This window comes from Mobula hypostoma, chromosome 3 (genome assembly GCF_963921235.1).
Source record: "Mobula hypostoma chromosome 3, sMobHyp1.1, whole genome shotgun sequence".
Lineage (NCBI taxonomy): Eukaryota > Metazoa > Chordata > Chondrichthyes > Myliobatiformes > Myliobatidae > Mobula > Mobula hypostoma.
The window spans coordinates 128339958-128363385 of record NC_086099.1 but is presented as its reverse complement, the minus strand read 5'-3'; the positions used below and the strand labels follow the sequence as shown (position 1 = coordinate 128363385).

Sequence of the window (23428 nt, the reverse complement as noted above, 5' to 3'; positions counted from 1 at the left end):
TGTCTGGTTTAAAAAAAAGAAAAAAAAATTTAAAAAAAGCCAGGATCATCTATATTCAGAGCATAGAAATTAGCAAAAACCATTAGTTTGTTATCTAATTTCCCTGAGACTATCACGAAACGCCCATTGGGGTCAGACATTACATCATGTTGAACAAAGGCAGCTGAATTGTCAATCAAAATCGAAGTACCTCTGGCCTTGGCTTGAAAGGAAGAGTGAAAAGCTAGACCATTCCAACATTTGAACAAACACCCACAATCAGATGTACGAACATGTGTTTCTTGTAAAAAAAAAAATTGTGGCATTCAATTTTTTAATGTAGGTAAAAATCTTAACTGTGTTTCACAGGGTGGTTTAAATCTTTCCCATTTAATCTAAGAAACTTAATATTGTATACCATTTAAATATGTTTAAAACAGAGATTAAACATACATACCACTGGAATATACCAAAAATCCAAACCGTAAAATTCAAAAATACTTTACCAAGCAATAGATGAGGTGGAGATAACCAAACAGCTGATAAAAAATAAAGTAAAAAAACAGCCCACTCCTGCCCATCCCCCCTCCCAAAGAAAAAAATCACCCAGGAGAGGGTGAAAGCTAATCTACTGATAAATCCCACCCCCAACATCCTACTGGCAGAGCTCCAAGAGAAGAGAAGATTAGTACAGAATGAATTCCAACCTAGACTAAATAACCTTCCAAAGAACTAAAAAAAAATTCAAAACATAATGTTTGCAAAAAACAATTACAAAGAAAACTTACTGAAGTTAAGTCTATTAACTTCCTAAACAGAAAAAATAAAAAATGAGAAAAAGGATTATTTATGAAAATGTATCGAAAAAATGTTCAAAGAAAGAAGTAATAAACTACACAATTGCAACGAATTGATCAGTCAAACTGAGGGAACAAGGTTATATGAAGCAGAAATAAATAGTTAAACTTCTGGAGTTGATAGACTAAATATTATTCAAAAGAGCTAAAGAAGAGTTCAAAACATGTTGAAAATAATTAACTCAGCAAAGAAAATAAGATAAGAACAGAAACTAATTATAAGAGTATACGAGAATAGAAGAGAGAATTGTTCAAAAGAAAGACGTACTAAACCATTAGACCGTAAACTTCCAATAACTAAGAATCAGTCAAGCTAAGGAAGCGTAGTTTATATGATACAGTATTAAACAGTTAATCTTCTGGACTTGATTCGGCCTGAAGAAAATCGTGCACTTCCTCAATGGAAAGAAAATGCTTAGGAGATCTATTTTTCGAAATGATCCTGAGATGAGCAGGGTAAATTAGTGAAGGTTTATAGCCTTTGTTACATTAACTCTGCCATGACCTTTTTATACCTAAAGCGTTCATTTAATACCTTGAGTGAATAATCTTTTGACCAGCCTTATCTTATAATCTTCAAAGTTAATCATACCTAACCAATGAGATTGGCTAATTATAGTAACCTTTGTTTGGAAGTCATGAAAAGCAATTATCGCAAGTTGAGGTTTTTGTTGAGAAGAGGATCTAAACACGGGCTCGGTGTGCTCGGTCTATTCTTGGTGGAGTATCCAAAACATCAGAAAACAAACGAGCCAACAGCTTTGCAAAAATGTTCTGAAGGTCGATTGCCTTCGACCAATTCAGGAAGACCCAAAATTCGTATCTTATTCCTTCTTGATCTATTCTCCAAGGCGACAATCTTTTGTCTTAAAGATTCAACAATTTTCGATTGTTTATCTCTGAACTTTTTTCAACTCGTCCGTCTTAGTATCCAGTCTTGTTAAAGCATCTTCATGTTCTTGAATCTGAGTAGTATGCTCCTGTAAAGTTTTTTTTGAATAGTCTGCAGCAGAATCTCCATTCGTTTAAGCTCTGTGGTAACTTTTAAACACACATCCGAAAGTTGTTCAGACGCTTTGCTCTGAGCTTTCCGAATTAGTTCAGCAATAGCTTCCATAGTCACAGAAGGATGGTCTTTTTTTAAAAAAGTTTTAGCACGAGACATCATAATACTCCCAAGAGTAAGTTTTCAAAACAGAATGGATTCAGTAATTTAAAAAGAATGGAGCCATTCGAGAAACACATCTACTGCATGCAATGCCTGTAGGCGGAGTCTCAACATTTGACATATTAAGCTTCTATAGATGCATCTGATAATCGTACCTATAAAAAGTATTTACACCCCTTGAAAGTTTTCATGTTTTATTCTCTTCCAACATTGAATCACAGTGGATTTAAGTTGGCTTTTTTTGACTCTGATCAACAGAAAACTCTTGTGTCAAAGTGAAAACAAATTGGTCTAAATTTGTTACAACTATGAAACTCAATAATTGATTGCATAATTACACCCCCCCAGTCAGTATTAAGTAGATGCATCTTTGGCAGCAATTACAGCCTTGAGTCTGTGTGGATAAGTCTCTATCAGCTTTGCACATTTGGACACTGCAATTTTTCCTCATTCTTCTTTACAAAACTGATCAATCTCTGTCAGATTGCATGGACATTGTGAGTGAACAGCCCTTTTCAAGTCCAGCCACAACTTCTCAATTGGATAGAGGTCTGGGCTCTGACTTAGCCACCCCAGGATATTAACTTTGTTTTTAAGCCATTCCTGTGTAGCTTTGGCTTTATGCTAGGTATCATTGTTTTGCTGGAAAACAGACCAAGTCACAGTTTTCTTGCAGACTACATCAGATTTTCCTCCAGGATTTTTCTGTACCTTGCTGTATTCATTTTTTCCTCTACTTTCACAAACCTTGCATGGCCTCACCACCATGTTTCACAGTGGGATGGTGTGTTTTTGATTGTATTTTTGGCTTACAACAAAAATAGCGTTTAGTTGGATGGCCAAAAAGCTCAATTTTGGTTTCATCAGACCAGAGAACCACCTCCTAGCTGACTTCTGACAAACTCTGGCTGAGATTTCATGTGAGCGTTTTTTTTTCAACTGTTCTCCTTGCTACTCTCCCATAAAGCTGTGTCTGGTGAAGCACCTGAGCAACTGTTGTATGCGCAGTTTCTCCCATCTCAGCCACTGAAGCTTTTAATTTCTCCAGAGTTGTCATGGGTCTCTTGGTGGGTGCCTTCAGTAGTCTCCTTCTTGCATGGTCAATCGGTTTCTGAGGGCAGCCTGCTCTTGGCAGATTTACAGCTGTGCTATATTCTTCCCATTTTTTTGATGATTGACTTAACTGTACTCAAAGGGATATTCAGTGACTTGGAAATTTTCTTGTATCCACTTCCTGATTTGTGCTTTTCAATAACCTTTGGTGGAGTTGCTTGGAATGTTCTTTTGTTGTCTTGGTGTAGTTTTTGCCAGGATGCTGAGTCACCGGCAGTTGGGCCTTCCAGATACAAGTGTATTTTTACTACCATTAATTGAAAAACCTTGACTGCACACAGTTGATCTCCATTTATCTAATTGTGACTTCTAAAACCAGTTGGCTGCACTAGTGATGATTTAGTGAGTCAAATTAACGGAGATGAATACTTAAGCAATCGGTTATATTGTTTTATATTTGTAATTAATTTAGATCTTTGTGGAGATCTATATCACTTTGAGACGAAAGAGCCCTTTTCTGTTGATCAGTGTCATAAAAGCCAAATTAAAATCACTGTGATTCAATGTTGTAAAACAATAAAACATGAAAACTTCCAGGGTGGGGGTGGTGAATACTCTTACAGGTACTGTAGATGCCAGTGTACTGACTGGCTGCATCATGGCTTGGTATGGAAACACCCAATACCCTTGAATGGAAAATAACTACAAAAAATAATGGATACAGCCCAGTCCAGAACAGGTAAAACCCTCCTCACCATTGAGCACATCTACAAGAAGCACTGTCACAGGGAAAACAGGATCCATCATCAAAGACTCTACTATCAAAGCCATGCTTTCTTCTCACTGCTGCCATCAGGAAGGAGTTTCAGAACAATTGGGTCCCACATCACCAGGTTCAGTAACAGTTACTACTCTTGAACCAGAGTGGGTAACTTCACCCACTCCAACATTGAACTGATTCTACAGCCTACGGACTCACTTTGAAGAACTCTACAAGTCACATTCTGAATATTTATTACTTATTTTTTTTATTATTTTGCTCTTTTTTTCTTTTTTGTATTTACACATTGGTTGTTTGTCTTTGTGTGCAGTTTTTCATTGATTCTACTGTTTCTTTGTATTTGCCGTGAATAATGATCATTGTGTGTTTGTGTGTGTGTGTGTCCCTTCTCTGGGTTCCAACCACTGATGCAATTGTTTGTCCTTCTGGTCTTTCTTTACAATCACTGGATACTCCTTGATATTCAGAACACCACGTACTGTAGCTCTACCACACTAGTGAGTTGTTTCATAGTGATGGAGCTGATTTGTTTTTTGTCATGTTGTTGTCTGGACTTGTGTACCGTTGTTGTGCAGAGGCAGTGTGCGGTCCAACAAATGTGCAAATGATTGTCTTGACCATTTTTATTGTGATTGGAGGGTCCCGTTGAACATTGGTAAAGTGGAATACTGCTCATTGGTTCACTGCTTCATTGATGAGGCTGGTGGGGGAGCTGCATTATCTCAGTTGTTACACAGACCAGGAAGTCATGCCACGGTGTTGCCCAGGGAGGAGGCGACGTGGGAGAGAGCAAGGCCTCTGTGAGCATGCTGGGATCTCTGCTGAGTGGGGGCTGTCTCCTTCCATCGGTGCTGCTCTCCAGAGTTGGAAGACAAACTGGATTGCATTCATCTGCAGCTGCATTAGTGCAAGTTGAGGAACTGCTCAGTTTTTGTTCTTGAAATAGCGTGGCCTTGGCAGCATCCCGTGCACCATCATTCTATAGCCATGCCACATGGGGACTTGAGCTTTATTTTTTTTGAGACTGTTGGTATTGTTTTGCACCTTGGCCCTGGAGGAATGCTGTTTCTTTTCACTGTATTCATGTGTATTTTATACATTCTCTGATATTAAATGGAACTGTTGAACTATTGACAATTAAACTTAAACTTTATCTACAAGCTGCTGTTTGGCTGAGATTTGATGTCTACCAAAATATACAGCTAAAGTGATGTACTGTTTTTCACATAACAGCTGAATGGATATGAACACTAATTGGGAAATGCTAATACTATACATAATTTGGTTTATGCAGTACATGAGAGTATAGCAGTTATAGATGTGACTGAGGATGCACAGAAGAATGGGAGTCCCATTTCTGATTAGGGAGAGTAATTGGGTGAGTATCAAGGAACATTGTGTGTAGCAGAGAAATTAAGAATATCAGGGACCAGAGCGTAGCCAGTGAAAGAGTGGTTAAAAGACCAAAGGGGTAATATGGGTGGAGTTGGGGATGTGGCTGAGGTACTAAATGAGTACTTGCCTATATTCACCAGAGAGGTTGGGAAAGATGGCTAATATAGGGAAAGGTACATTAAAAGTCAGTATTTAAAAGATGAGAGACTTCAGATGCTGGAAATGTAGACCAACACAATGCTGGAGGGACTCAACAGGCCAGGAGGCATTTATGGAGGGAAATGAACAGTTATCGTTTCAGGTCACTCTTGTGAGGATTGGAAAGAGGAGGTAATCTTAAAAAGGTGAGGAGGGAGTGGAGTGAGAGCTGGTAGTGATTAGTAGATCCAGGTGAGGGGTGATGACCAGAAGTGTGAGACTAGGAATGATGTTAGAGCCTGGGAGGTGATAGCTAGAAATGGCAAAGGGCTAAAGAAGATGGAATCTGATTGTAGAGGATAGTACATCTTGCGATTACAGGGAAGGAGGTAAGGGAGGAACGAGTGAGTTGATGGCCAGATAGAGGGTGTGGGAGTAGAAAGAAGGGCTGCTGCGAGAAGTGATGGGGTAAAGGAGGACAGAGGGGAGTGGCTACTGGAAGCTAGAGAAACCAATGCTCATGTTGTCAAGCTGGAGACTCCAAGTGGAAGAAACGGTACTGTTCCTCAAATTTGCATTTAGCTTCAGCTGAGTAGTGGTGGTGGCCTTGGGCAGATGTTGGTGTGGGAATAGGAAGTGGAATTAAAATGGCTGGCCACCATGAAATCCTGCCTGTTGCGATGAGGGGTGGTACATAAGGACGGGAACTCCATAATGTGCCAGGGTGAAGGCCAAGCTACGATTTTGCAGGTATATGACTTGTACCTCAACTATCAGTGGTCATAATAGTGCTGTGTGTTCACCTGACCTGTCAGGAGGCCGTTCCTCCATTTTGGGTATTTTGCAGAGAGACATTAATCACTGATCAAATTGACGATATCTTAATTGCAGACTCAGTGTACAAAAATGCTGTCCTCAATGTTAGACGTGTTCATGCCTTGGGGGAAATAATTTTAGACCATAAGACACGAGCAGAATTAGGCTATTTGGCCCATTGATTTTGCTCTGCCTTTGAATCATGGCTAATCCTTTGCCTCCTCAACCCCACTTTCTGGCCTTCTCCCTGTAACCTTTGATGCCATGTCCATTCAAGAACCTATCAATCTCTGTTTTAAATACACCCAACAACCTGACCTGCACAGCTGCTTGTGACAACAAAAATTCCACAAATTCACCACCCTCTGGCTAAAGAAATGTCTCCACATCTGTTTAGAATGGACGCACGTCTATCCTGAGGCTGTGTGCCCTCTTGTTCTAGACTCTCCCATCATCCTTTCTACATCTACGCTTTCTTGGCCTTTCAACATTCGAAAGATTTCAGTGAAATACTTCCTCATCCTTCTAAATTCCTGTGAGTACAGACCCAAGCCATCAAACATTCCTCGTATGATTACCCTTTCATTCCTGGATTAATCTTTGAGAGCCTCTTTTGGACTCTCTACAATGCCAGCACATCTCTTCTAAGATGAGGAGCCCACAACTGTACACAATACCCCTCCCCCCCAATATTTCAGGGTTTTGAGCAATTTTTCAAAGGGCATTAGGCTCACCAAAGTTCTTGCTTGTGCAAAAGATGGGGCCCCAGGACAACAGTGGTAAATAAAATCAAGCCCTTTGCTCTCCATTCTTGACTATTTCGAGAGCTTTGTATTGAGTATGAAGAACAGTTTGAACACTTGCTGTTGCACACATCAAATGGTTCTCAAAAGAAAACTGCCTTAGATGCTACAATGCAGTTTTTGAAACTGAGATAAAATTATTTGAAGACTCGAATGCTTCATTCAGTATCAGATCTTACAGTTGCAAGGAAATAATGTGTATCTTAAAGTCCAATCAGTCGTCTCCACATTTTTGTCCAAATTATTCCTATTTCAGTGCAACATTAACCTTTTTCCAATTTTTGACACTGAGTTGGAAGAGGAAGAAAGAATTCCAGATGATCTTCAAGTATACTGTGTCCACCTGGCTGAGCTGCATAAAGGCATGTCAAAGATTCCAGGATTTTCTCTGATCCAAATTTCTAGATTGGGTAATAAATCCATTCCCGAACGCTTGTAATGAGGAATTAACAGGAAGGATGGAGGAAGAACTGACCTCACTACAAAATAACTTTGAGCTGAAGCCAAGGTTCCAAAAAATTTTATCAAAATTTTCAGTTGCAGGAAGAAGTCTCTGAACACTATCCTGCACTGTGGGTTGGGGGGTGGAGATCAAGATGCTCTTTATTGCCTTTGCAACATCATACTTAGTGGAGTGTGGTTTCAGTGCAGTCACCTAACATCTTTCAAAGCAACAAAACACTGCAAATTACTGAAGGGAGGATCTGAGACTCCTGAATGGCATTCAGCCTGATGTTGAGAAGCTGATGTTACTGCACCAAGCCCATCCATCTCAAAGGTGAAAAAGCAATGAAGTACTGAATAGTTGGACTTCTAATGTATGCTCTAAACTTGATGAAAATTGTGTTTACAGCAATTAAGTGAATAAATAACTTTGTCGCTTTACATAGACAAATAGTTCTTGCAATTATTTGCGGCTGCTTTGAAATCACAGTCCCTATTTTCTTTTCATATTACAATTCAAAATTTATAGTTTTTATATAATGACTGGAAAAGAGAGGGTGCTGGGGAATGTGGTCTGGGAGCTGGTAACCCCATAGAGGTTTTGGGGCTACTTGTGTAATGAATCACTGAGTTGATTATTTTTCCCCCTTTAGTCCAAGGTGATCATTCCTAGAGCAGGAGAAGATACACTTGTGCTGCTTCCTAAAGATTCAGTTACATCTCATTAGTAGCCTTAGTAGAAAGCGGGCCTTACTAGTGCCCCTCAGTCAGATATTATGATCTGTACATCTTTCTACACCCATGAATGATTTGAAAAGTAACAATTAATGCAGCTTTGCAGAACATCCTCTCTATTTCTGAGGTTTTAGATGACAAGGTTATTTCTGGGTGAATGATGGGGTCTGTCTAGTCCTTTGATATAAATAAAACAACCTGGAACAATAGTTTGTTGCCTGAGTTGTACTTGACTCTGTGAAAATTGATTTAGTCCAGACCTGCTGGGAATATAGTGCATTCTTCAAGATGGAAGCATGTCAGAGTCCATGGGGAAGGACACCATCACTCTTCTCTACAAACAGAAAAAAGAGAATAGAAATTGCTGACCGAGCCCTCTGATTATTGTGGATAATTAGATTCTGTCTGTCGGTACTATTCAAGTCAACTGCTCTCTGATGTTGGTGATTCATCTGTTATATTAATGCTGTAGCAGCAGAAAAAATTCTGACAGCCAGGTACTAAAGTGTTTTCATATGAGGGGGGTAGTGGGTGAGGGGTGCTGACAGTTGGTCAAATTAGGCCAGGAGATGGACTTTGGTAGAATATCACATTTAATGGCAATTTATCTCAAATGGGGTTTGAGGAAGGAATCTGCAGTTATTCATGGTTGCACTTGTGTGGTGATTAGACATTATCCTAATTAATGGTTGGGAGACGTAAAGCTTCTCAATCGGTTATGGAGTTGGGAATGCTAGCCATCTTCTCTTGATAATGTGCGAGTTGAATCTTTTGCTCAGTCCGTCAGATGGCTGTGGGAATAAGTAAGTATTTCAACCAATGAAGGTGTTGATGTTAAAGCCTCCATATACACAGACTATTTGCTCAAATCCACTATCATTCCACAGATTGATTATCTTTGGCAACTGTAATAACTGATAATTTGTTGCCTTCACTGTCAGGTCTGATTGTGTGCTAGGAATGGGATTCAGAGGAGCTGGACTTGCAACAAGAACTGGTATATAGCCACAATGAAGCAGCACATTAAATTGTTTTAGAAATTTGCTCTCAAATGCAGAAAATAATCTGGCCATCAACTGCAGATTCTTGGTATTGTATGTGGTGTGGCCTATACCAGCTCCTGAAATGTCTGGAGATTGGGGCTCTCTGAACATTCTTTCAATCTTTAGATCCAAATGAAGTGAAAAATGTACCCAATGTGTGCCAGAATCCTGGTGGTTATCTTAGTCTGTGACTGCATAGTCTGTGCTGTGGTTCTGTTGGCCAGTGCTGTGAAAAAGGAGCCAAGTTTTGTTGCCATGAAATGCTTTGCTTCCAGTTGGACTGTATTGAATGACCTTGCTCTTCTAGAAAATTGTGTCAAGCACTTTTTGACAACATCTCAATCAACCTGTTGTCTGATCTCGAAGTCCTGCTTGAAAAGAGAAATTATGGAACTTGTTAGATTGTTGTCAGAGTAGATTATCAAAGTCTGTTGGCACTGGTGTTGAAATAACATACCACTATCAGGATCGGGTGCATTATTGCTGATGCGCCTGATTCTTATTGTGATGTGAAATCTGTTTTGTAGCAGTAGAGTGTGCAAAGACATAAAACCACTATAAATTACAACACAAAATAGTGCAAAGTAATAATTCATGGTAGTATTCATGGATCATTTAGAGTGTGGATCTTCAGGGCCCTGTGTCATTTCTGTGATGATAGTAATGAATAGAAGGTATGCTGTTGTTGAAAATGGTGTACTATGAATGATTACTTGAATGTACTCTTTTATGTATTTGCAAATATGAATAAATCACTCTTGTACTATTTCAACTTTGAATGTTTAGCTAGATAGTAGGATGTTATTTTCAAAGTTAATAGTACACTGATTCAGTGTTTAGCTCTATGCTTTCCTTTGCCTGAAGTTGAAACATTTGCATTGAAACAATTGCTATCGTTTTTAGTTGCCTGTTATTTTGTCTACATTTTTTTAAATACAATTAATCAAAAGTTGGGTGGCAGGGTGGAGATACATCTCTACCAAAGGAGGTGTAAGGCACTCCTTTCCTCCACTAGCCTGCAGATCACCTTTGGGCAAGGTGTTGCACCTTCTTATCCCCCCCCCCCCACCCGATCAGGATCACACGAGGTCATGGGAGCACGTTGTGGATGGTCGTATGAGTGGCTGGTGCATATCACAAATCCAGATTACGCAATCACTGATGCCAGGCAATCTGAAGAGTATTGATAATGGCTGGGGTCACTCGTCTTGTAAAGAATCTACCCAGAAGGCAATGGCAAACCAGTTCTGTAGAAAACTTTGCCAAAAACTTTCATGGTCATGGGAAAGCCATGATCCCCCATGTCATACGACATGGCACATAATGAACGAATCAAAAATAGAAGTGCAAGTTTTTTCTTTAGGAGAATGAAATATGCAGGCTAATTTGTCTTGGACACCAGAAACATTTTGATTCAGTTTTTTTCAGGTCTGTGCATTTTTTAAATATCAAAATGCTTGGAGATGCTGAAATTTGAAGTAGATTTGATTATTAAATTCAGTCATATATTTGAAGGTAATTTACACTTAATTGAGCTCCATGTGCCGTTTGGATTTTTAACATTTGGGTGAGCTACCAAGTTTGTACTGCTTTCTGAAAATATATAAATATTTACTTCAATTCAAGTTCTAAATTCTGAAATGCTTTTTATAAAATAAAATATCAACTAAAACTGTATATATTTCCCATCATTATGGTCAATGTCAATTTATGGAGTGACTAAGCTAGCACTGATTTAAGGGTTTTTTTTAAATGTCCTTGATTTTTAGTGTACCTACAGATTTATTTTTTGGTCCACAGGTATGCACAAGCTGTGAAGATAATGCAGAGGCTAGTGGATTTTGTGTGGAATGTCTTGAATGGCTCTGTAAAACATGTGTAGAAGCCCACCAGAGAGTGAAATTCACAAAGGATCATACAATAAGAAGAAAGGAAGATGTTTCACCAGGTTGGGGAATAATTTGCCAAATGCAGTTCTAATATTGCAAATTTGATATGAACTTTCTAATTGTAAATTGTTTTTACCAGAGTCATGTAAAAGAATGAAGGTGGAGGTGGTGAAGTTTAGCAAAGCATTAGACATAAAACTGTGATTGAGCATCAAATGCGTATTTCTGATTTGGGGGTTTATCAGATTGTCTTAGATTATGCTTCAAAGTCATGGATCAGAGAGTATTAAGAGGAATAAAGAACTTCCAACATCTGGAAGTTGTCAAAAATTTTATGGTGACCATTATATTTAATCATGAAAGTAGAGGTACACTGGACAGCAGTAAATGTGTCATAGAACACAGGACATTTAGTTAGTTCCAACTGCAGTCATGGGCATGCATCCAGGGGTCAGAGTTTGCAATAAGCTCACCATTAGGAAAAAAACTGCAGTCACTTCATCCACCCTATCTCCCTGTCATATTTACACTCAGGCAGTCATACCTTATACAGTATGTGCCACAAGATATCATAGGAAAGGCTTGGCAAAATCTAGCAAGTAGATATTTATGCAATTTAGTAAGGTCTCAAATTAGTGTTTGCCCAATTTCACCCCCCCCCCCCCAGGTATTTTAGAATATTTTTGTAATTAGTCACATGAAGGTTTTTAATAATCCCATATCTGACAAAATGATTCGTTTGTTAGTAATTTAATAACATTTCCTCTAAAGCTGTCATGTTTCTTCAGAACTAAGCCTGTGTTAGTTTCCAAAAGAAGGCTATTCTATGGCTTTGCACTTTGGTCTTTTGGCTTTATAAGATCCTAAGACATAGGAGCAGAATTAAGCAATTTAGCCCATTTAGTCTGCTTCTTCCACCATTCAATCATGGCTGATATATTATCCTCTTCAACCCCATTCTCCAGCAGCCCTCCCCCATAGGCACAAGACATACGAGCAGAATTAGACTACTCGACTCAAGACTGCTTCGCCAATCATGGCTGAGTTATTTTTCATCTCAATCCCATTCTTCTGCTTTCTCCCTATAAGCTTTGACACCCTTACTAATCAATAAGCTATCAACCTCCTCTTTAAATATACGCAATGACTTGGCCTCCACAGCTGTCTGTGGCAATGAATTTCAAAGATTCACCACCCCTAGCTAAAAGAAAATCTTCCCTATCTTTGTTCTAAAGAGCATGCTTTTATTTTGAGGCTGTCTCCTCTGGTCTTAGGGTCTCACTCTATTGGAATCATCTTCTCCATATCCACCCTGCTTGGTGCTTTCAATATTCAAAAGGTTTTAATGAGATTTCACCCCCCTCCCCTCCCCATTTTTCTAAACTCAGCAAATACAATCCCAGAGCCCTTAATTCATTTCTGAGATCATACTCATAAACCACCTCTGGACCATCTCCAATGCAAGCGCATCCTTTTTTTCAGAAAAGGAACCCACACTTGATCGCTATACTACAAAAGTGGCTTGACCAGTGCCTTGTAAGGCATCATCATTACATCCTTGCTTTGCTTCTGCAGATGTCCATCTTTGACAGCATATTCCAGATATCAAGTACTGGATGAAAAATTTACTCCTTGGATGCCCTTCACACTTCGTCTCTCTCTCTCATTTTAAACCTAGGCATACTCATTTTAAGAAACCTCTATCTCTGTAAACAGACATTGGCGCTCTAGCCTTAGCTGTTACTAATCAAGAACCTTTCAACATCCACTTAAAATATACACAGTGACTTGGCCTCCACAGCTGTCTGTGGCAACAAATTCCAGATTCACTAATCTCATTTCTATTCTAAAGCGATTGTCTTAGACTCATACTATTGGAAACATCCTTTTCACATCCATTCAATCTAGTCCTTTCAATGTTTGGTAGATTTCAGTGAGGTCCCCCCCCACCCCCCCATCCCCATCCCCATTCTTCAAAACTCCAGTGAGTACAGGCCTCTTCTATGCATGCTAGTTCCTTCTGAAAATCCAAGTTTGTATCCACTATCTCTCCTTTGTCTTTCCTGCCTGGTATTCCCTCAAAGTATTCCAACAGATCTATCAGGCAAGATTTTTCTCTTAAACTATGTTGACTTTAGCCTGTTTTTATCATATGACTCCAAATACCCTGAAACTCATTCTTAACATCTTGCTAAACATGCAAGAATCTAATGATTCTTGACAGATCACTAATGCCCCCACAATCTCTTAAGCTATCTCTTTCAGAACCCGGGCTGTAGTCCATCTGGTCCGCGTGATTTATCTACCTTTTGATATTTCATTTTCTCCTTAGTACTGGCAACTACACTCACTTCTACCTCTTGACACTCTCGAATTTCTTGCATGCTGCTGGTGACTTCCACGGAGAATAATGCGAAACGCTTGTTCAGTTTATCAACTATTTCTTTGTTTCCTGTTAATATCTCTCCAACATCATTTTCCAGAAATCCAATTACAACTCTTGCTATTCTTTTACTTTGTATACCTGGAATTTTTGAGTTTTTCTTTTAATATTATCAACTAGCTTGCTTCCATATTTTCTTTTCTGTCCTTGCTGATTTTTAGTTGCCTTCTGTTAGTTTTAAAAGCTTTCCAAACCTCCAGCTCCCCACTAATTCTTGCTATTTTGTATACCCTCTCTTTTGCTTTTATGTTCCCTTTGACTTATCAACTATGGTTGCCTTATCCCTTTAGAATGTTTTTCCTTTGGGTTGAACTGATCCTGCAACTACCAAATTTGCTCTTAGAAACTCTAGCCAGTGTTGCTGTACAGTCATCCCAACTATTGTCCCCTTCGAATTGACTTTAGCCAGTTTCTCGCTTGTGCTTCTGTAGTTACCCTTAAGTGTAATGCCGGTACATGTGATTCTAGCTTCTCCCTTTCAAACTGCAGCGTGAATTCTACCATATTATGGTCACTGTCTCTGAACGGTTCCTTTATCTTTCGGTTTAAGATAGTACTGGTGAAACATAGTGATGCCTTACTGATAGCAACCAAAACCATAACTACTTTATTAAACAAATATTTTCTTGAAAATTATGACTGCAATCGTTAGCTTGTAACTTCCCTTTCGGAGCTTTTGAACCACCTGTATGACCTGCCATTTTTGTGATGTGTACTGAAGTATTGAATTTGCAGGATGGTTGCGGTGTGGCATGTATGGCTTGAATTGAGGTGTTAAAGGCCCATGCCCGTGAGTGAGGAACAAGCCAAAGTTTGGCCAGTTTAAATGCTGGGCCAGATTGAAAAGGTCAGGGTGTTGGGACCGGAGGCAAGGGATGGGCCAGTGTTCAGCTCGTTGCTTGGCAAGGTTGCCCTGTCTCTGCACTGAACTGAGGCAACTAATCAGCTCCTGGATTGGCTGCAGTGAAGACTGGTCTCGTGGCCATGAACTGACTTTTGTAAACTTAAGTTCTGAATGTTATTTGTGTACTTTTTATGCTTGCATGATGTTGCGCACATTGGTGTTTGATGACCTTTTTTTAATGGATTCTGTTGGCTTTCTTTGTGGTGCCCTGTATGAAGACAAACCTCATGGTTGTATATAGTATACATTTATATTGTACTTTGAGCTATGAACTTTGATCTTAAGCTCCTTAATCAAATTTTTGGTTCATTGAACAAAACCCAGTTCTCAGTTGTCTTTTCCCTGATGTGCTCAGCCACAAGCTGCTGTAAAGACTACAAATACCTTCTTTGGGATCCAGCGCCTGTCTAGTATTTTCTTACTATCTACATTTTTGATAACTCCCTTGAGCATTTTAGCATTGCTGTTTTTATATTTTCTATCTCCTGCTGTAATTTATTCCCCCACATCCTGGCTAATGTATATAACTCCCATCAGAGCCTTTTTACTTTCACAGGTTCTCATTTTTATTTTCTGATCTGTTGATCCTATATCATTTTCTGCAGATTTGATTTCACTTTTTACCAAAAGCATCCACCCTGTACACATTCTGATACAATGTGTACCCATAGATGTTAAGCTCCCAATTGTGATTGTCTTTCAATCATGATTTTTTGATGCCGACCACATCATACCTACCAATTTTTATCTTCACCTCAAATTGTCTACCTTGCGTATACTGTGCTCATTCGGGTATAACACCTTCAGTCCTGTATTCACTGCCTTCTCTGTGTTGCCTGAAGTTAATTTCTTATCCCTTTCTAAACTTGCTCTTTATTCTGGAGACTTTTGCAACCTCTCCCGCACTCTTCTTCACATTTACTTTGTCCGTATTTTTCCAAGCTGTTGAGCACATCCACCTCTGTTTCACCTGCATCGTCCAAGCATGGCTCAGGTGGAGCCTCACCTTTTGGAACAGCTCCCTGCTTTCCCAATACTGGTGTCAGTGTTCCACAAATTCAAATCCACTTCTCCCACACCAATCTTTGAGCCGTGCATTTTAACTCTTTGATCATATGTGCAAATTTGCCTGTGGCTCAGGTAGCAATCCAGACATTCTTACCTCTGTTTATGTGTTTTAGTTTAGTCCCTAGCTGCTCAAGTTCCTGCAGCAGAACCTTTTCCCTCATATGGACCATAACAATTGGATTTTTCCCCTCCCACTCCAAATTCCCCTGCAGGTCAGATGAGATGTCCTGAATTCAGGCACCAGGCAGAAAACACAGGCATCGGGATACTTGAACCTTATGACAAAGGTGTCTATTCCCTGACTGTTATCCCCAATTACAACCATATTTCTCTCCTCTTCTCCCCCCCCACCCCCACCCATTAAATGGCTCCCTGAGCCACAGTGCCACTGTTCAGCTGCTCATCCTTTCTACAGCTGCCACTTTTATCCTCGCATGGAGCAGCAATCTCTGACCTACTGGGAAGCTTGGGCTGAGGCTTAGTACTATCTCTTGTGTCCCCTTGGCTGCCTCATTCCAAGTCTTATCCCTGGCCATAGACTGACTTTGAAGTAATTAACCTTATTGATGTGACTCCCTACTAAAATGGTACCCAGATAACTCTCCCCATTCCTGATGATCACAGTATCTTAAACTCATATTCCAGGTCATTAGCTTTGAGCCTGAGTTCCATGAGCCACAGTTCTGCAGATGTGGTAATCAGGAACCACAATGGGGTCTGCCAGCTCCCACCTCACATGATCTTGCGTCCCTTCTGCATCTGCTCTCAGGATGAGGCTTTTCATTCTAGGACGAGGGAGATGTCTTCATTTTTTAAAGAAAGGGGCTTCCCTTCCTCAACTCTGCTCTTAAACGCATCTCCCCCATTTCATGTACATCTGCTCTCACTCCATCCTCCCACCACCCCACTACGAATAGGGTTCCCCTGGTCCTCACCTACCACCCCACCAGCCTCCGGGTCCAACATATTATTCTCCGTAACTTCCACCACCTCCAACGGGATCCCACCACTAAGCACATCTTTCCCTCCCCCCCTCTCTCTGCATTCCGCAGGGATCGCTCCCTACACAACTCCCTTGTCCATTCGTCCCCCCCATCCCTCCCCACTGATCTCCCTCCTGGCACTTATCCGTGTAAGTGGAACAAGTGCTACACATGCCCTTACACTTCCTCCCTTACCACCATTCAGGGCCCCAAACAGTCCTTCCAGGTGAGGCATCACTTCACCTGTGAGTCGACTGGGGTGATATACTGCGTCCGGTGCTCCCGATGTGGCCTTTTGTATATTGGTGAGACCCGACGCAGACTGGGAGACCGCTTTGCTGAACATCTACGCTCTGTCCGCCAGAGAAAGCAGGATCTCCCTGTGGCCACACATTTTAATTCCACATCCCATTCCCATTCTGACATGTCTGTCCACGGCCTCCTCTACTGTATAGATGAAGCCACACTCAGGTTGGAGGAACAACACCTTATATTCCGTCTGGGTAGCCTCCAACCTGATGGCATGAACATTGACTTCTCTAACTTCCGCTAGGCCCCACCTCCCCCTCGTACCCCATCTGTTACTTATTTTTATGCACACATTCTTTCTCTCACTCTCCTTTTTCTCCCTCTGTCCCTCTGAATATACCTCTTGCCCATCCTCTGGGTCCCCCCCCCCTTGTCTTTCTTCCCGGACCTCCTGTCCCATGATCCTCTCGTATCCCCTTTTGCCTATCACCTGTCCAGCTCTTGGCTCTATCCCTCCCCCTCCTGTCTTCTCCTATCATTTTGCATCTCCCCCTCCCCCTCCAGCTTTCAAATCCCTTACTCACTCTTCCTTCAGTTAGTCCTGTCGAAGGGTCTCGGCCTGAAACGTCGACTGCGCCTCTTCCTATAGATGCTGCTTGGCCTGCTGCGTTCACCAGCAACTTTGATGTGTGTTTCTTGCATCCCTTCTTTATTTTAATTGTAATTTGGCATATTTTAGTTAACTATTGTTTAAAAAAAAAACAACTTGTCTGGTTCTTGCCAACTTTTCTGCCTCTTTGCTGTAGCCTCGAGCCAGAGGCTCAGACTTGTACACTGGCCCACTCATGCATTGACGAATCCATAGTGGCCCGTAAGACCTTGGTCTCTGTTTCTTCTCGTCGAAGCCTTTTGAACCAAAGGCTCAGTTCCATTCCAACGCTGTCCCACTCGCACAGTGGCCATTCTGCTTAAACCTCACTTTTTATTAGCTGAAGTGGAACTTGCCCCAATGAGACTTGCACTAGTCGATAGTTCCAGCACTCACAAAGGATCTTGCTCTCACAAATCCGAAGTGAATCTGTTAAAATGTTATCTTTTATCTATAAGTTAAACATGTCTTCATTGTTAGCTCACCGTAAAACATAGCATGAAAACTGTGCTAACTTGAAAAGTCTCTGCATATTTCCCCCAAGATTTGTTGGCTTAAAAACTTTTAAAATATATAATTATGAATTCCAATAAATAGTTTTTTATTCATGATAAAACATTTATACCCCATTCAAGTACTGGGCACCAAGTTATAGTTGCATAAGAGCTATAGTAAAATGTTGAAATAGGATTGAATCGGTCTTCATTGTTTGGGATGTCCAAGAAAATAATCATTTACTTGAAGTATTGGGATTTTTTGGGGTTTGCAACATGGTGTATCGTCTGAATATGTGACAACTTTTGCCTTGGATCTTGAAATAAATTTTGAAAGCAGCCAGTGAGTGAGTGGGCCAGTGAAGAAGTGGAGCTTTGAGGCTTTGACTCGAGAGGCTTTAACGAGAAGAGGCGGAGGACAAGCTTGCTCGCAGTTAGTTTTTACAATGTCTCCTGAGACGGTGATGTGCCCCTCATGTCAGATGTGGCAGTCTTGGGGGAACTCCCCTCTCCCGCAGAGTCACATCTGCCAGAAGTGCATACGGCTGGGCGAGCTGGAAGACCGTGTAAGGAATCTGGAGCAGCAGCTGGATGACCTTTGACTCATAAGGGAGAATGAGGCAGTCATAGATGAGAGCTGCAGGGAGGTAGTCACACCTAGGCTGTCGGAAGCAGGTCGTTGGGTGACAGTCAGAGGGGGGAAAGCGAAGGTGAGCAGACAGGTAGTGCAGAGCACCACTGTAGCCATTCCCCTGAATAATAAATTTACCGTCCTGGATACTGTTGGCGGGGACGACCGACCAGGTGTGAGCCACGGTGGCAGGGCCTCCGGCACTGAGTCTGACCCTTTGGTGCAGAAGGGTGGGACAGAGAAGAGGAGAGCTGTCGTCATTGGAGACTCTGTAGTCAGGGGAGCAGACAGGAGATTTTTGTGGACGTGAGAAGGACACTCGTCACCCGCATGGTTTGTTGCCTCCCGGGTGCCAGAGTCCGGGATGTCTCTGACCAGGCACACGACATCCCGGTACGAGAGGGAAAGCAACCAGAAGTCGTGGTACATGTTGGGACCAACGACATAGACAGGAAGAGGGATGAGGTCCTGAAGTGTGAGTTTCAGGAACTAGGCAGAAGGCTGAAGAACAAGATCTCAAGGGTGGCGTTCTCAGGATTGCTGCCAGTGCTACATGACAGTGATGGTAAGAATTGGAGGAGATGGCAGTTGAATGCGTTGCTGAGGAGTTGGTGCAGGGAGCAGGGTTTTAGATTTTTAGGTCATTGGGATCTCTTCTGGGGAAGCTGGGACCTGTACAGATTGGATGGGTTGCACCTGAACTCGAGGGGGAGCAATATCCTTGCATGTAGGTTTGCTAGCATGGTTTGGGAGGGTTTAAACTAATTTGCGAGGGGGATGGGACCCAGAGCGATAGAGCAGTGAAAGAAGTGCATGGAGTAAAGCCAGATCTAACATACAGAGATGCTTTGAGGAAAGAGAAGCAGAATAAACGGTGTAAAGATAGTAAGGTAGAAGGGCTGAAATGTGTGTACCACAATGCAAGAAGCATCAGGAACAAAGGTGATGAACTGAGAGCTTGGATACATAAATGGAATTATGATGTAGTGGCCATTACAGAGACTTGGCTGGCACCAGGGCAGGAATGGATTCTCAATATTCCTGGATTTCTGTGCTTTAAAAGGGATAGAGAGGGGGGAAAAGGGGAGGAGGGGTGGCATTACTGGTCAGGGATACTATTACAGCTACAGAAAGAGTGGGTAATGTAGCAGGATCCTCTTTTAAGTCAATATGCGTGGAAGTCAGGAACAGGAAGGGAGCAGTTACTCTATTGGGGGTATTCTATAGGCCCCCTGGTAGCAGCAGAGATACAGAGGAGCAGATTGAGAGGCAGATTTTGGAAAGGTGCAAAAATAACAGGGTTGTTATCATGGGTGACTTTAACTTCCCTAATATTGATTGGCACCTGATTAGTTCCAAGGGTTTAGATGGGGCAGAGTTTGTTAAGTGTGTCTAGGATGGATTCCTGTCACAGTATGTGGACAGGCCGACCAGGGGGAATGCCATACTAGATCTAGTACTAGGTAATGAACCGGGTCAGGTCACAGATCTCTCAGTGGGTGAGCATCTGGGGGACAGTGACCACCGCTCCCTGGCCTTTGGCATTATCATGGAAAAGGATAGAATCAGAGAGGACAGGAAAATTTTTAATTGGGGAAAGGCAAATTATGAGGCTATAAGGCTAGAACTTGCGGGTGTGAATTGGGATGATGTTTTTGCAGGGAAATGTACTATGGACATGTGGTCGATGTTCAGAGATCTCTTGTGGGATATAAGGGATAAATTTGTCCCGATGAGGAAGATAAAGAATGGTAGGGTGAAGGAACCCTGGCTGACAAGTGAGGTGGAAAATGTAGTCAGGTGGAAGAAGGCAGCATACATGAGGTTTAGGAAGCGAGGTTCAGATGGGTCTACTGAGGAATATAGGGAAGCAAGAAAGGGGCTGAGAAGAGCAGGAAGGGGGCATGAGAAGGCCTTGGCGAGTAGGGTAAAGGAAAACCCCAAGGCATTCTTCAATTATGTGAAGAAAAAAAGGATGACAGGAGTGAAGGTAGGACTGATTAGAAATAAAGGTGGGAAGATGTGCCTGGAGGCTGTGGAAGTGAGCGAGGTCCTCAATGAATACTTCTCCTCGGTATTCACCAATGAGAGGGAACTTGATGATGGTGCGGACAATATGAGTGAGGTTGATGTTCTGGAGCATGTTGATATTAAGGGAGAGGAGGTGTTGGAGTTGTTAAAATACATTAGGACAGATAAGACCCCGGGGCCTGACGGAATATGCCCCAGGCTGCTCCACGAGGCGAGAGAAGAGACCGCTGAACCTCTGGCTAGGATCTTAATGTCCCCGTTGTCCATGGGAATGTTACCGGAGGATTGGAGGGAGGCGAATGTTGTCCCCTAGTTCAAAAAAGGTAGTAGGGATAGTCCGGGTAATTATAGACCAGTGAGTCTTATGGTGGGAAAGCTGTTGGAAAAGATTCTTAGAGATTGGGTCTATAGGCATATAGAGAATCATGGTCTGATCAAGGACAGTCAGCATAGCTTTGTGGAGGGCAGATCGTGTCTAACAAGCCTGATAGATTTCTTTGAGGAGGTAACCAGGCATATAGATGAGGGTAGTGCAGTAGATGTGATCTATATGGATTTTAGTGAGGCATTCAACAAGGTTCCGCATGGTAGGCTTATTCAGAAAGTTAGAAGGCATGGGATCCAGGGAAGTTTGGCCGGGTGGATTGAGAATTGGTTTGCCTGCCTAAGGCAGAGGGTGATGGTGGAGGGAGTACATTCAGATTGGAGGATTGTGATCAGTGCTGTCCCACAAGGATCTGTTTTGGGACCTCTACTTTTCGTGATTTTTTTCGACCTGGATGTGGGGGTAGAAGGGTGGGTTGGCAAGTTTGCAGACAACACAAAGGTTGGTGGTGTTGTAGATAGTATAGAGGATTGTCAAAGATTGCAGAGAGACATTGATAGGATGCAGAAGTGGGCTGAGAAGTGGCAGATGGAGTTCAACCCGGAGAAGCGTGAGGTGGTACACTTGGGAAGGACAAACTCCAAGGCAGAGTACAAAGTAAATGGCAGGATACTTGGTAGTGTGGAGGAGCAGAGGGATCTCGGGGTACATGTCGACAGATCCCTGAGAGTTGCCTCACAGGTGGATAGGGTAGTTAAGAAAGCTTATGGGGTGTCGGCTTTCATAAGTCGAGGGATAGAGTTTAAGAGTCGCGATGTAATGATGCAGCTCTATAAAACTCTGGTTAGGCCACACTTGGAGTACTGTGTCCAGTTCTGGTCACCTCACTATAGGAAGGATGTGGAAGCATTGGAAAGGGTACAGAGGAGATTTACCATGATGCTGCCTGGTTTAGAGAGTATGCATTATGATCAGAGATTAAGGGAGCTAGGGCTTAACTCTTTGGAGAGAAGGAGGATGAGAGGAGACGTGATAGAGGTATACAAGATATTAATAGGAATAGATAGAGTGGACAGCCAGCGCCTCTTCCCCAGGGCACCACTGCTCAATACAAGAGGACATGGCTTTAAGGTAAGGGGTGGGAAGTTCAAGGGGGATATTAGAGGAAAGTTTTTTACTCAGAGTGGTTGGTGCGTGGAATGCACTGCCTGAGTCAGTGGTGGAGACAGATACACTAGTGAAGTTTAAGAGACTACTAGGCAGCTATATGGAGGAATTTAAGGTGGGGGCTTATATGGAATGCAGGGTTTGAGGGTTGGCACAATATTGTGGGCCGAAGGGCCTGTACTGTGCTGTACTGTTTCATGTTATGTTTATGTTACTGATTTTTGACATGGGAATCCACTGTGTTCACTGCTTTCAAATTTAGTGGAGAAAATAAAAATTTCGTACAAAACCTGCACTCATGACAACATTCTTTCTGCAAATGTTTTAAGTTGGTGGTCGGGGGGGGCGGGGGAATTGTTCAGTTCTGTTAAGAGCTGCATTCACTAGTTTAAAATATTCATTTTAAATATTTCCTTTGAATTGCAGAGGCTGTAGGAGCACCTAGCCAGCGTCCTGTATTTTGTCCCATCCACAAGCAAGAGCAGCTGAAACTTTTCTGTGAAACATGCGATAAACTGACCTGTAGAGACTGTCAGTTATTGGAGCACAAGGAGCATAGGTAGGTTAAAATCTGTAAATCTTCCAAAAAATGTTTTTTCGAAGTTTTATACAGAGTTGTATGTTCCAGATTTGAATTGCTGGTATCTGTAATGACTTTCTGTAAAAAGTAATGATCAGAGGCATGATGGCAATAGGTTATTTTGATTAGAATGGAATTTAGATACAAGGATTTCTTTAACCGACAGTCGTATTACTCACCTTTTTGTATTTAAAAGTAAGATTCTTAATATTGGGAAAACAAGTGTATATATGTAGTTAGTGTATATGGAGGTTTGTAAACAGCAAGTTGTGCTTTGTATTTCTCTCTTCCTTGTGAGAACTGCAAACCCTTAGTCAAAATAAAGATGGTAGTGTATAGCACTTGTCACCAGGATGCTGTGGTACAGCAGTGAGACTTGAACAGCAATGCTAAGCAGGTGAAGGCTTGACACCTTCCACTTAATGTGCCTTCCCAGCATCTTGGGCATCTGCTGGAGAAGTGGGAGCACCTAATGTTGACATTCTCTCTCGTGCAAGTCTGCCTGTTCAGGCAACATAGGTTGCACTGGCTTGGCCATGTCCGCCAATGCAGGACAGCTGTATCCCAAAAGATATCCTCTACGGTGAGCTGACTTCAGGCAAGAGACCCATTAGCTGCCCATAACTGCGCTACAAGGATGTCTGCAAACAGGACATGATGCAGGATATCACCATTGAGTCCTGCAAAGAACTGCAGCCAACCACATCAGATGAACAACACCTTGAGCCAGGTGAGGAAAATTATCTGAAAGCAGCAGAAGATAAACAGGCTAACAGAAAGGATCACCACTCTGCATCTGCAGC

The 23428-nt window shown here is 41.8% G+C and overlaps 1 protein-coding gene across 2 annotated transcripts in view; it reads left to right on the top strand.

Annotated features, from left to right (window-relative positions):
- trim33 (tripartite motif containing 33) overlaps window positions 1-23428 on the top strand; it is a 220895-nt gene that overhangs the window by 67701 nt on the left and 129766 nt on the right. For both annotated transcript variants that reach the window (XM_063043735.1, XM_063043734.1), the window contains exons 3-4: window positions 11013-11160; window positions 22472-22604. In XM_063043735.1, the coding sequence (XP_062899805.1) occupies window positions 11013-11160; window positions 22472-22604 (281 nt within the window). The remainder of the gene's footprint in view (window positions 1-11012; window positions 11161-22471; window positions 22605-23428) is intronic.